The sequence below is a fragment of the Chelonus insularis genome, unplaced genomic scaffold (assembly GCF_013357705.1).
Source record: "Chelonus insularis isolate UGA/USDA-ARS -01 unplaced genomic scaffold, ASM1335770v1 contig_139_pilon, whole genome shotgun sequence".
In the NCBI taxonomy this organism is placed as follows: Eukaryota; Metazoa; Arthropoda; class Insecta; order Hymenoptera; family Braconidae; genus Chelonus; species Chelonus insularis.
Window position 1 is genome coordinate 1,419,892 of NW_023276379.1, and position 12,992 is coordinate 1,432,883.

The window sequence follows — 12,992 nt, forward strand, 5'->3', positions numbered from 1 at the left end:
TTTGTTAGCTCGATAGTGAATCGTTTGAGGCGAGTATTAGGATGAGATAATTTTATTTGAAACTTACCAATGGTATCTGGTGTACTTGGTGGTTTTAGACTTTCTGCTTGTTGTAAGGCTTTTGTCCTCTCCATCAAAAGATGTTCGAGACTCTTTCCTGGTTCACTTGTTGGTATTTGTGATAAATCTACAGATCGCAAAACACTTATTTCGCGTTTTAAGTCATCATAGTCCCGTTGTCTTTCTAATTTACTTTCCAATCTACTGATATGTTGTCTTCGGGATTCAAGCTCCTCTTCCAGCCTCGCTGTTGTTGCAGCACTAGTCTCTTGTAATCGTTGTAAATTGCCTTGCAATCTTGACACTTCCTCCAACAAATGGCTGATCTGAAATCATTTTATTACATCTATTTAACTCCTTACTAATTATCAATAATAACTATAAATAATAATTTTAAAAATCGCATTTTATTGCTTTAATTATTGGGGCATAATAAATAAAATATTTATTGTCAATAGACATCAAGTTGTGATAAATAAATACAATTAATTGTGTCAAATAATTGTTTTACTTAATAAAGTTGTCGGTGTGGGAAGTTTCAAGTTTAAATCTATGATGATAAATACATAAAATAAATCGATTTTTCACATAAACAGCTTGATGGCTGATCGAACGTCCTAAGACCCATCGCTACATAAACTAAACGTTGTTATAGATATAGCGTGTTCTTTGATCGACGCGCCACGTTGTATGCGAAGAGTTTATTAATAACTACAACAAATCAATGTTGATGACTCGCCAATAAAATGTAGCCGAACGTTCATCAATAAATCTAGATTTACACTTTTTAGTGAACAATTATTTTTTTAAGCATCTTAACGACTATTATTATTAATCATGTCTATTTATAGTTTGTTATTTTTAATCAACTAAACTATAAATGATACAGTAATTTTAAATATGAAACAAAAATAATTATTTATCATTTTAAAAATAACTTTGATGTTTGTATAATTTTAGCACAAACCAAACAAACAATCAATTAAGTTAGTTGAATTAATTAAGAGATCAATTGCGTTTAAATTCTATCGATAGTTACACATTTGTACAAGTAACCACGAATGCGTTTATCGTCTCGCGCGAGAGGAAAAGGGTTCGAGGTTGCTCGTGGTTGGGCGCAGGGGTAAACAATTGTGCCAATTGTTTTCTCCCATTATTCGCGATTCTCGTTGTGTTCGATGGGTTAATCGTCGATAGACTCCGATTTTCCACTAATGAACATTCATTTTTTTTTTTCATTAAATCCATGTAATAGACTGCATGCCCAACAACTACTTTAACATTTTTTTTTCTTTCTTTTTTTGATGCACTTAAATAAATATTCAACACATTCAATGTGTTATAAATCAATAAACCTTGACGCAAAAGCTGCCTTTAACTATTAGTTTATTTACTAGATCGAATGGATGGTAAAAAAAAAAAAACTTGTAAGAAAGAAGGTTACCTGTCGATTGACTTCTGTTTATTTAGAATCGATATGTCGACATGATAATAGCAATGTGACTTGCATTTAACAACCCTTTCCATTTGACTTTATTTTTGGGTTATTTGATCGTTATAAATTACTTATAGAATTAATTTCAATTTAATTTATTTGTTGCTCAGTGATTGAAATATTTATATTTATCTGAATATAAAAATAAATATTCTCGACGTGAGTCAATTGATTTTGTTATTAATTATTAACAATATTTTTATACGTATTTTTATCAATTTATATTAAAAATTAAATAAATTCTTTTCAATATACTTGTTATTATTATCAATATAAATAAATATTTTATACATTATCGTTATCAAATGTACTAAATCTATGAATAGAATTGCATGCATGTTGAGATGAATATTTTTGGTATTTTATTGAGCTTTTTATAACACAATCATTATCAGTAGTTAGATAATAAATATAATGTAAAGTGGAGAGTAAAAAAGAATAAAGATTCGAAAAGGATTAATCAAGTTTGGGGAACCGTTGATTTTCAACTCTCGAGTGTTCTAGTTTCTGGTGTTAAACCACTTGAAAATGCGGACAAGGGTAGTTCACTGTAAAGAAGAGAAAGAGAGTAAAGGAGAGTGAGTGAGAGAGAGAGAGGTTGAAATAAGTCGGAATAGTTGAAGGGATGAAATGAGTTTGTATTGGATGTATTAAATGCTTTTGGATTGGATTGACTATTGATGATATTAATAAGCCTAAGCTCAAGGTATTTTAGTCTGAGGTCAACAATTTCTAAAATTAATGTTTAGATGCTTCACAAAATTAGATCAATTCAGTGTTCAATAAATCTTTAAGACAATTTGTAAAAAAGAAAAAAAAAATTTTTGATTTATTCCAATTGAAATATTTTTTATTTAAATAACGTTACTTTCAAGAGATTTAAGGATTAATCAGATTCACAGGACAGTCAAAAAATCAAAGATAACATAAAGAGGAATGGAAATAGACAACCGAAGTCGATATGGAAGCGAGTAGAAATGGAATAATGAAATGAGATGTGGAATCTTGCGCTCTCTCTTTCTTTCTCTCTCGCTCTTTCTCTTGGTCCATAATCTCCAAGCGCAAATTTTTCATATCTGCATCGTGACCGGGCTTTTGTTTGCCCGTCCCTATTGATCACATTTTCTCTCCCGTAGTATAATCAATCTCCGTTGCGCGCACACGCGTAACCCGAGAACGGCACCCCCTTACGAGAGTCGTGCACGAACCTACGCAAGTCGATGTTTTATTCATACATGTGTATGTATAGCTCATACATGTATATATCATATACATATGATACTTTTAGTTAGTCGTAAGTGCTTCGCGGAAGGCACAGAGGGATACGAATCACGTTAGATCTTGTTTTTGTATATCCATTAGTTCTTTGCTTGTGGTCGTTTGAATTAATTTCTTTTTCTTATTTAGCTCCTCTTTTTTAAAGTTTTTTTTCATTATCTGATATAGAAAATTTTCAACATCAACTTTGCCATCAATTAAAACAAAATTTTTTTTTTTGATTTAAAAATTAATAATTAATCAAGTTGTTGCATTTAATTATTTATTAAATGTTAACAATGAGTTGATCAATTTTATTAATAATTAATCAATCGATTGGTTAATTAATCAAAAATATTGGAAAAAATTTTATTTAATTATTATTTGAATGGAGAAAAATTATTTATTGTAAAAAAAGAATTTTTATCTTGATGAACATTGATGAAGAATGATTAAAACCAGTAGGTTAATGTCGTAATCGATTTCTTAGATCCCGGATAAAAGGAACTAAGAATATGAATCTTAATGAATTAGTCTCACAGAGTAAATCAGTTTAAGTATTAACATTGTCAACATCATTTGAATTACTCGAATCATTTAATTATAATTAAAATGATGAAATTTGTAAAAAGTATGATGACATTATATTTTAATACTGATAATAAATTCAGATGACATCAGTGATCGGCAAACTTTATAACAACAAATTTTAATAATGAAATAATGCAATATTTAGAGTAATAAATTAGGAATAAATTTATGATGATATATAAAAGTAATGTCCTACAGATTACAGAAAGGAAAAGTTTGAAAGGAGAATAATGAGTGTAAAAGGGAAAAAAAATAGATTGAGGTTGTAAATGAATGTTAGTATCTAAGCAGTTTTTTCGTATCTGTCTTCTCTTGTTACAGGAATATGCCAATTAAAATCCGAGGCTGGAAAGAAAGTCCAATCAATAGGAGGGTAGGTTCTCCGAACTTGCTTGCTCTCACATATACACGCTGCTGTCTTTCTCATTCTCGATTTCCTTCTCGATTCTCCCTCTTCAAGCGTGAGTCGAAGGGTTGCCCAAACTGGAAGTGGGAATTATGGGTAGGATTAATATGCAAGGAATGGATACGTGCAGCGGCAGTTGGAGTAGGAAGAAGGAGGTAGTAAAAGGGTGGGTCGAAGGAGGTGGGGTTGAAGAGAAGCATCAGTGTGGCGACCACGTTGAGAGAAAGAGCACAGTGGAGACGTGGGGACGAAGCAACAAAAGGGGTCGAAGGGGAAATATATGGTTAAGAGGGAAGGAAAAGAGAAAGAGAGAGAGAGAACGAGCGACGGTTTCAGTAGTGGGTAAAGAGAGACTTGGAGATCTCACCCCATTTGCATCTCTCCTCAGAGGATACGGCTATACAGGACACCCCTATCGATTTTACAACTCGATATATGTGAATACCCACTTGTCTAATGACTGATCGGACTTCCGCTAACCCTTTATCTATCCCTTCGGTTTTGAGCTTGACTTCCACCTACTCCTATCCTGTCCGGCTTTCAATATCAAAATGTTGTTTGGCTGTGATAATATTTTTTGATATTACATTTTTGTTCATGCTCTAACTTGGACCAATAATTGAATTTCTTATTCAACATTTCCCTATTTTTATCACTTAAAAATTCTTATTGATACTAAACAAACAAATCAACAATAATATTTTTATATATTTATCTCTCTCTCTCTTGGAAGATAAATATTGACTGAAAATATTTTTTATTCGCTTTATTAGTATTAATTATTTTTATTGTAATGAAAAAAATTTATTCATATTAATGAAATAATTATTTGAAAAATGATTACACATTCTTATTTATAAGTTGAATGTAAAAAAAAGTAGTAAAGAAGGTATTTGAATAGATACAATGTAATTGTTAGTAGAAAAGTATGAAATAGTCAGACAGGACGAAGAAGCCCTGAAAGTCAAGCATTTATTTCACAATCAGCAGCTTTCAAATCGTTGCTGTTATACTCGTCGTTTATTGACAGAAATACTCGATACGAACGCTTAGCCGTTAATCTCTGACATTTATGCGCGCTTCTTGCGCTTACTGTGTGTGAGGGTATGTGGTAACTGTGATGCAAAGGGTGGAGAGAATTTGAGTTGGTGCGGGCGACACCCGTCTGATTGTCTCTAAAGTATACGTTATTATTATTTTATTTTCAATGATATATATATATATATATATACATATATATCTGTATTTATAATACTATATTGATGGTATGAGCATTGTTATTCTGGCTAATGAGAAAGTTGTGGGATTTGTGAGGAATAAATTTTATACTGGAAGATGTATATTCATATTTATAACTTTGGATGCTTTAAAACTCTCCGCAGTTCAATCTATTTATTAATTCAAAAATTTTATTATATTAATATTCATTAATTAGAATGATAATAATTATGGAATAATTAATGGAATTAAATATTTTATAAATCGATACTGATCAATTGAATGACATTTAAAGATCGATATTGTTGTAATATATATAAAAAAAAAAAAATTTTTTTTAGGTATTATCGGCTTTAAAAAAAATGTTAGAAGAAAGAGGAATGAGAATAGGTAGAAAAAAAAAATGACAGACGTGTTCGAAGCACAGAGTATTCACGAAATTTCAACCAATTTATCGTAAAGTTCATTAGTTGATGAAGTAACACCTTTCAATCTCTGAATTAACTTTGCTTCTAAAACTGTCGCTAACTCTTACAATGACGTCGTCAAATATAATCACCATCATTTTTGTTTGCTTGCGGAATTTACCGATCTTTTTTCTTCGAGAAAGGTTCATTTGAGATAAAAAGAAAAAAAAAAAACAATAGATCGACGAGATTATCTTAATATTATAATCAATAATTTATTTGCAAAAAAAAAAAAAAATTAGCATAACTGTTAAATAGTGTATTGAAGAAAAAAATGAAAACTCGTGGATAAAAGAAAGTTTTTAGTGGAGAGAAAGGAGTGGAAAAGTATAAGAAAAGTTTGTGATTCTGAGACATAAAAGTCAGCATCTTAATTGGATGGTGAAACTTGACCTTAGACAACGAGGAAAAAATAATTTTGACCTGATTAAAGAAAGTTTTAGGGTATAATTGTCTGTAGATAAACACAGATTGAAAGTACTTAAGAATTAGTTGAGAAAGAAAGAAGAAAAGTAAGAAAGGAGGATTAAGGACATTGGAAGCAAATAATTACGTGACGGTAGAATGTGAGCGCGAGGGAAGAACTGGTCGATGATGTCGGTCTTGATCAGTGGTTAAATGAAAGCTCAAGCAAGTCAGAAACCCGCATCGAAGCTTCTGTCGGTAGTAACACTAGAATATGGCTGTGAAGGAGGTGGAGTAGGAGGGATGTGGGGGTTAAAGATGCTGTAGAATAGAAGGGAGAGAGTTGATAGGTGGCGATGGGATGATGGAGTGAGGCAAATGATGGGTGGAGGTAATGGTTAGCATCATCTCCCACCGTATCTTTGCATGGTCTCTGTCTAAAGCCTTCAGTAGGGAATTCATGCATCCCCTTTTCTCTTTATTTGAGTATAATTATTGATTATTGGATGCCGGAAGGCCGGCTACTCTAGTAGGAGCCGGAGGTTCAACTAGAGGAGAAGGCGAGAAGGGCGGCAACGTGAGGGTTGAGAGGACTTCGGTACCACGTTTGAGAGGGGTTGCGCGAGCTTGAAGAACGAGTGATGGTGGGGCCGAGCGTAAAGAGGGGTGGCACAGAGGGTGATTAAGCTATACAGCATATCCCACCCTCTTGGTGTCCGCGCACCCTTCGAATACTCCCGTCTCTCTCAGCTTTTCTGTACTGACAATTAGACTGATAGGTATATCTTAGTCTGCTATCGATTTGATTCCACCCTATCGTGTGGGTACACCTCGCATAAGGGTAAAATTTACATCGCAAGCTACAATACCAATGTCGAATATATACTGTTATAACTCCCATCTGAGTTTCGCTGTCTGTCAAAAAGTTGCCGATTATAATCTATATTTATTATTTACTGCTCCCTTTTAATATATTTCAAGAATTTTTTACTACATCCTTCTAGATATACAATCAACATTTTTTCCCAATGACAACTCAACATTTATAAAGTCAATCTTTATCATTCAATAACAATAACATCTGCCAACAAATTAATACTCTCCCATCAATAATCAAGTGTCTATGAGTATATATAATTAGCATTTCTAACATGTTATATTTATTAGACTACCGAATGCCCAAGGCACATTCTATTATCAATTTTTATATAATATATTAATGATTGAGTTACTTTATCCTAGTTATAATTATTAATGTTATCTTTTATAATCAACTGGTAATTGTCAAAGTTTATCTGCACGCAATTCATGACTTCTTTAGTGACATTAAATATTCATGTCATCGATTATTGATCAATCTATCAGTAACCTAAATCTAAACTTTATCGCAATATTGCGTGTGCACTAAGATCGGAAGTGAGAATAAATAATTCATAACCAATTGATGCGATCAGAAATTTAAAAAATAAAATACATCAAGGTTGTCAAGTTTTCTGTATAGTCATTTTAATCTTACTTTTTTCTATTTCATGATCATCGCAAAAGTTGAGGATGAATCTAGAGTCATGTAGGTGTCTTAACGTTGTGGTGACAGTCGTTGTAAACCCATAAAGAAATTTGATAATAAATAAAAGAGACCAGTTACAAGTTTTTATCAGCTACTATGTCGCTTGCGACAAGAGAATACTGCCCGCGGGGTTCTCGAGTGTATTGCTCAGATTTATAATATGGCGGGTCATAAAAAGTCGAAGTAGTTAAGCAAAAAAATAAAATAAAGTACAATGAAAAAGGAGCAAGGGCAAAAACTGAATTGACTATCTTTTAGACTATTCAAAAATAGTTGGCGTGAGCGGGACATTTATGCTTCGTACTGAGACACTAGTTTTTTTTTATCATCTTGAAAGAAAAGCTTATTTGTATAGAATTAGAAAGAAGAATTAATACATCAAAATAATTCCACCAATATCATTGGCTTTTTGGATACTTTTAAATAAAATTCCTTACTATAACTAACCAAGGTAAATAAGACATTTTGATTGTAAAATGATTTTGATTTCTAATTGATGGAGAAAGAAGTATTTTAAGTACATCAAGCAAAGTAAGCTTAAACTTATTGTCAGAGCATAACTGAATAAAAAAAAATCACTCTACTCATTGATATTGATATTCTCGGTCTATTAAATTAATGAATTTAATCAGATCAAATGAAAATGAGGTGAACGAAGAAGAAGAAGATGTCCCTCTTTTTCTTAGACTTGATTTCCAACCCCTATCCATTGGTTCTTTATGAGGAATTTTATTTAAACGCCAGAAGACTTTCCCCCATCCATGGACACTGTAAACGATTATTGGAGATTAGATTTTTAAATTGAAGGTGGTATAAAAGTAATGTGCTTTCTTTTTTTTTTAGTCTCTTGCTATCCTTCGATATACATATAGTTAGACCCAGTTAGTTTTACGCTTTTGGTCTCTGCCTAGAAAATTAGCATATCTCGGAAAGTGATCCCCGAGTCCTAATTGAATTATTCTTAAATTCCCATAAAATTGTGCGAAAATTACCGGCTACGATCCCAATCCCCAGAAGCACTTCATTCGATTTCATTTTTCTCTTGCGTTTTCTATCACCAGCCCTTAGGGCTAAATATTTCTTTCCTATATTGGACTCGATTAATTTTCTGCAAGGTTACACATTAGCTAAATATTCCAATGATTATTGTAATTTATTTCTCAACTTAATGACATTTTTATTAATTTATTCCCCAATCATTTATAATTTTAATTAATCAATGGTTTAATAGAAACAAAAATATTGATTATCATATTAAAAAATATTTAAAATAAATTATTACCGAAATTTTCAAAAAAAAATTAAATTAGAAAATATTTAAATGATAATCTCAGAATAATTTTTTATTTGGCAATATCTTTTTCATTATTTACATGATGAGGAGAGATATTATTTCTGGATACAAGAGTCAATCGCCACAGTTGACCTTATATATACATACATAGTTTTATCGGTTATCGATACTCATCACGTTGAAGAGTAAAAATCTCGTGTTTGTTGGCACTTACTTGCTTTCGAGAGTGGAAGCTCGAGTGTGTGGGGAAGCTGAAGCAAATGTCGGAAAAAAGAATAGAATAATGATAGTGATACAGAGTTATCTGTTTGAGTGAATATCAGTTGGTGTTAAAAAAAAATACGAAGAGTAAAATTATTGGAAAAAAATAGATTCAAATTTTTATCCACTTTTTTGACAAGTTTAAAATCCATTTATTATATTTATTTAACAAAAAAAAAAAAAAGAGGAAACGTTATAACTCTTCAGGAAAATTTAAACAATCAAGCTGATATAAATTTATAATAAAACAATAATAGACTTGAAGTTGATTATTATGTGCCGAAATACTTGATCGAACTATATTCAATATTTTATTCTGTTAGTGACGTGGCTCGATCGCGTTAGCTTATGTTTATTTTAATGCACTTATAGGTAACGCTGTGGACACAGTTACATATTTTGAAAGGCCTAGTGGACTCTAAACGTGTTCGATCAGCTAGACCTCCCCTCTTTTTACCCTGATGATATGTACACGTGTTCGAACGAAAGACGACGCGAGGACGGTTGAACAACGGTGGTATAAGAGACTATTGAAGAGCCATTATACAACATCATCAAGCCTCATAAAATCAAGAAACTTCATCTTAATAACACTAAACTTTTTTCTAACGTTCACTTATTCACCCTATACAATCAGCAAATATTTAAACATAATCACTTCTTAATTTTTAATGTATTTCCACAAAACAATTTATGATAATTAGCTAATTATTTACTTTGAATTGGAAGAAAAAAAAAACTATGACAAGTGTATCTTAAAAAAGTTCAATAATGATGACTATTCAGTTGATCAAAAAACTTACCCAGTTGATGGTAGTCTACTTGTGGCAAAATTAGAAATAACGAAGTAGTTGATGAGCTATCATTCAAGACCTTTTAATCTTTTACGTGAATATATCAAATTATAGGAACTTACTATATATTGATTGAAAGTATCATTTTTGATAATAAATAATCATCATTTTTGTAGCTGTACTATCATCAATGTTCTCTGTCATCAATCGTTATTCGTGTCTGCTAATTATCAACAAGTGGAAGATGAATGAATAGCAATCGAATCTCAAACTGATACTCCAAAGACATGTGGCATGTGTGTGAGATCGATTGAGTTACGAAATAATCAAACTATAGCTCAGAAAAAAAATATCAAGTGATGGAGCATTGAAATAGGCATAGAAATAATCCATTGATTTTGATAACATTGACTTGATTGTATACTACACTTGGACCACATGACAGTAGTTCATAGGTCACTAGTTGGTATCTATTTTATTTTAATTAGTATCAAAATTATTTGTATCATGATGGTCAAGTGATGAATTATTTACCAAATTATCTGATAATTGTTTGATGATAACTTGTGATGAAGTTTAATAACAAAATAATAACTAAATAGTTGGTGAAATACTGAAACCACGTGAAACTAAAGGTAACTAAACGTAGAGAATGTAAGACAAGTGTACGAGGTTTTAGGGGTTAACCACAATCTGTCCACTGATCCTTCCAACATTTCTATACCAAGAATTGGCATAGTCCATTCCTTAGAAATTAGTCAAGTCCATGACACAGTCAATAAGTTTCTTATACTATTGGCTAAAGACTCTGATTGCTTAGAAAGTAAAGCACTACATAAAATTGATTATTTAATTGCGAATATTATCAACATGGAATACTTGAAAATAAACCAAGGAAATATGTTTTTCAAATGTTGATTTTGCAATCTATAATTTTTTTTAATAATAATGAGTTAGTGTTTCTATGAAATAATAAAACATTATTTTTCATTCTATTTTTAATTATTATTATATCGCGTTCATTTGTTGGATTAATTGATTTGCTAGCTTCAATTCAAATATCATGATTATTAGATAACGATTTTTTTCTTGGAATATGATCATGTTGATATGCTACAAAACAATCGAACAGGAACTCAATTATTTATGTGATTTTTATCATTTCTAGAAATATATTTATAGACTATTTATAGTCACATTTATATCCATATGATGAAAAATAATCACTAAAAAATGGCAAATGAATGTTAATATGTAATTAGATAGTTTTAGGATTGGTACTTTTAGTAATCAAAAAAGTTAGCATGATAAAGTTAAAGCAGCAGTAAATTTTCTTTTAGGGGGGTTTGCAATGGAAAACTGTGGAATCAGATATAGAGAGTCAGACTAGGTAGAAATGAGGAGGATGAAAAGTGGGTGGAAGTGACGACAGCGAAGTGAAAAGCAGATATAGAAGCTGAACATAGAAAGTTGCTGAACTAATAGGACGATTTTCAACGCGGAGCGTTTAATTAAATTAATTATATGCGCACCTCGCTGGTAATATAAATTGTGAGGGACCATAGAGGATGAACCAAGCGGTAGCTGTAACGGCATTGAATTTGTCAGAAAGAGAGGGTATAAGGAAAGAAAATGATGGTTGGACAAATGCCATCATGGAAACTCGGTGATCGCCAACTTTGATAGTTACACTTCATCCATCTATATGGAAGCCAGATTCTAAATACATTTAGCTTCTATTCTTGTTGCCAAAACGATACGTTTTATACCCGCAGGGATTAAAGTATAAAATCAAGTGGACAAAGTAAAGAGGTACATAATCTATTGATGTCATGAAGAAAGGTTTATTTCCATTCTAGTCCATTTGTTATCGCACACTTTCTTTTTGGAGAATCTACATATTTATTCATCTTATTGTCATCATTGCTATTTTATCAACTCATCTGCTAGATTATCAGCACATTTTATTTTTTAAAAGAAACAAAATTATTTAGACCTAAAAAAAAACAGTTGGGAGCTTTTTCTGATAGAATATAAACCCAGCAGATGACCTGCCCAAGCAAAGCATTATATTTAAATACCAAAAGTTTTTTGGTCCTCACCGAGTCTCATTGATATCGTTCTCGTATCGAGAAATATCTGTTAGTTTGTGCATTATCTTTCTGGACGCGTGAGGGTAGCTTGAAGCAGTATCAAAAGATGGTATGGAAGCTTGTCGACAGAGAATAGCAAAAGAGAAGGAGAGTGAAAGCTCATTGCCTCGTCTCGTCCATAATCCCAACCACTGTCTGACTTGAGCTAGGGATCGCTACTTAATGCGGAAAACCAAAGGCATTTCTACCAACGCCCCTCACTCTTCCCCACTCTTCATAGCATCTGCTGCATGGAATTTCGCTTTGATAAATTATCCCTTTCACGTTCTGATGATGTTTTATTTTATTTTTTTTCTTTTATAATTTTTGATTTTTTTTTCTCTTCCCTCAATGAAACCAAATTGTTTAAATTATTACATTACATGAATGTTCTTTGAATATTTTATTTGACTAAATGAATAATCTTTATCATCAGCTAATTATTTTTTTACTTTTGAATGATATTTGTTAACAAGAATGAATATATTAACGACAATTAAAAAGAAATGATTAAAGAATGACTGAAAATGTCGATCTTGTATCTTCTTCAACATCTCATATCTCATTAAATTTCCCCCAAGTTCAATTGTGATTGATCACTCGACGGTGATTGAGGATTTAAAATGAAAAGCCACGTACACAGATATATAAGCACATCATACAGTTGAAGCATATTGGCGTATTTCGTAAAGACAATGAGATGTCTCTAGAGTTTCTGTCTCTTTTTCACCCCTTTTTTCGCATTATCTTCTCCCTACGAATAATAGAGTAAAATTTATATGCTGGTATATCGGTATGATAAAAAGACAGACAATCGACGGCATGAGTACAAAGGAAGGATTAATTTTAAATATAATATACTTGCTGGCGACCAAAAGCTCAGCAGTGCAACAAAGTAGAGACGTCCGGAAAATTACGAAAAGGCTTTATAAGCTTCTCTTATTATTATTTTTATTATATTCATCAAAAAAAATTTATCATAAAAATATTATTATTATTTTCATTTTTATTATTACTCTCATTTATAAATAAATAATTTAGTTAA

At 31.5% G+C, this 12,992-nt stretch overlaps 1 protein-coding gene across 13 annotated transcripts in view; it reads right to left on the reverse strand.

Annotated features, from left to right (window-relative positions):
• The window catches only part of cut (homeobox protein, cut), a 54,201-nt gene that overhangs the window by 11,629 nt on the left and 29,580 nt on the right, over nucleotides 1–12,992 (reverse strand). For all 13 annotated transcript variants that reach the window (XM_035096377.1, XM_035096376.1, XM_035096375.1 and 10 more), the window contains exon 4: nucleotides 68–386. In XM_035096377.1, the coding sequence (XP_034952268.1) occupies nucleotides 68–386 (319 nt within the window). The remainder of the gene's footprint in view (nucleotides 1–67; nucleotides 387–12,992) is intronic.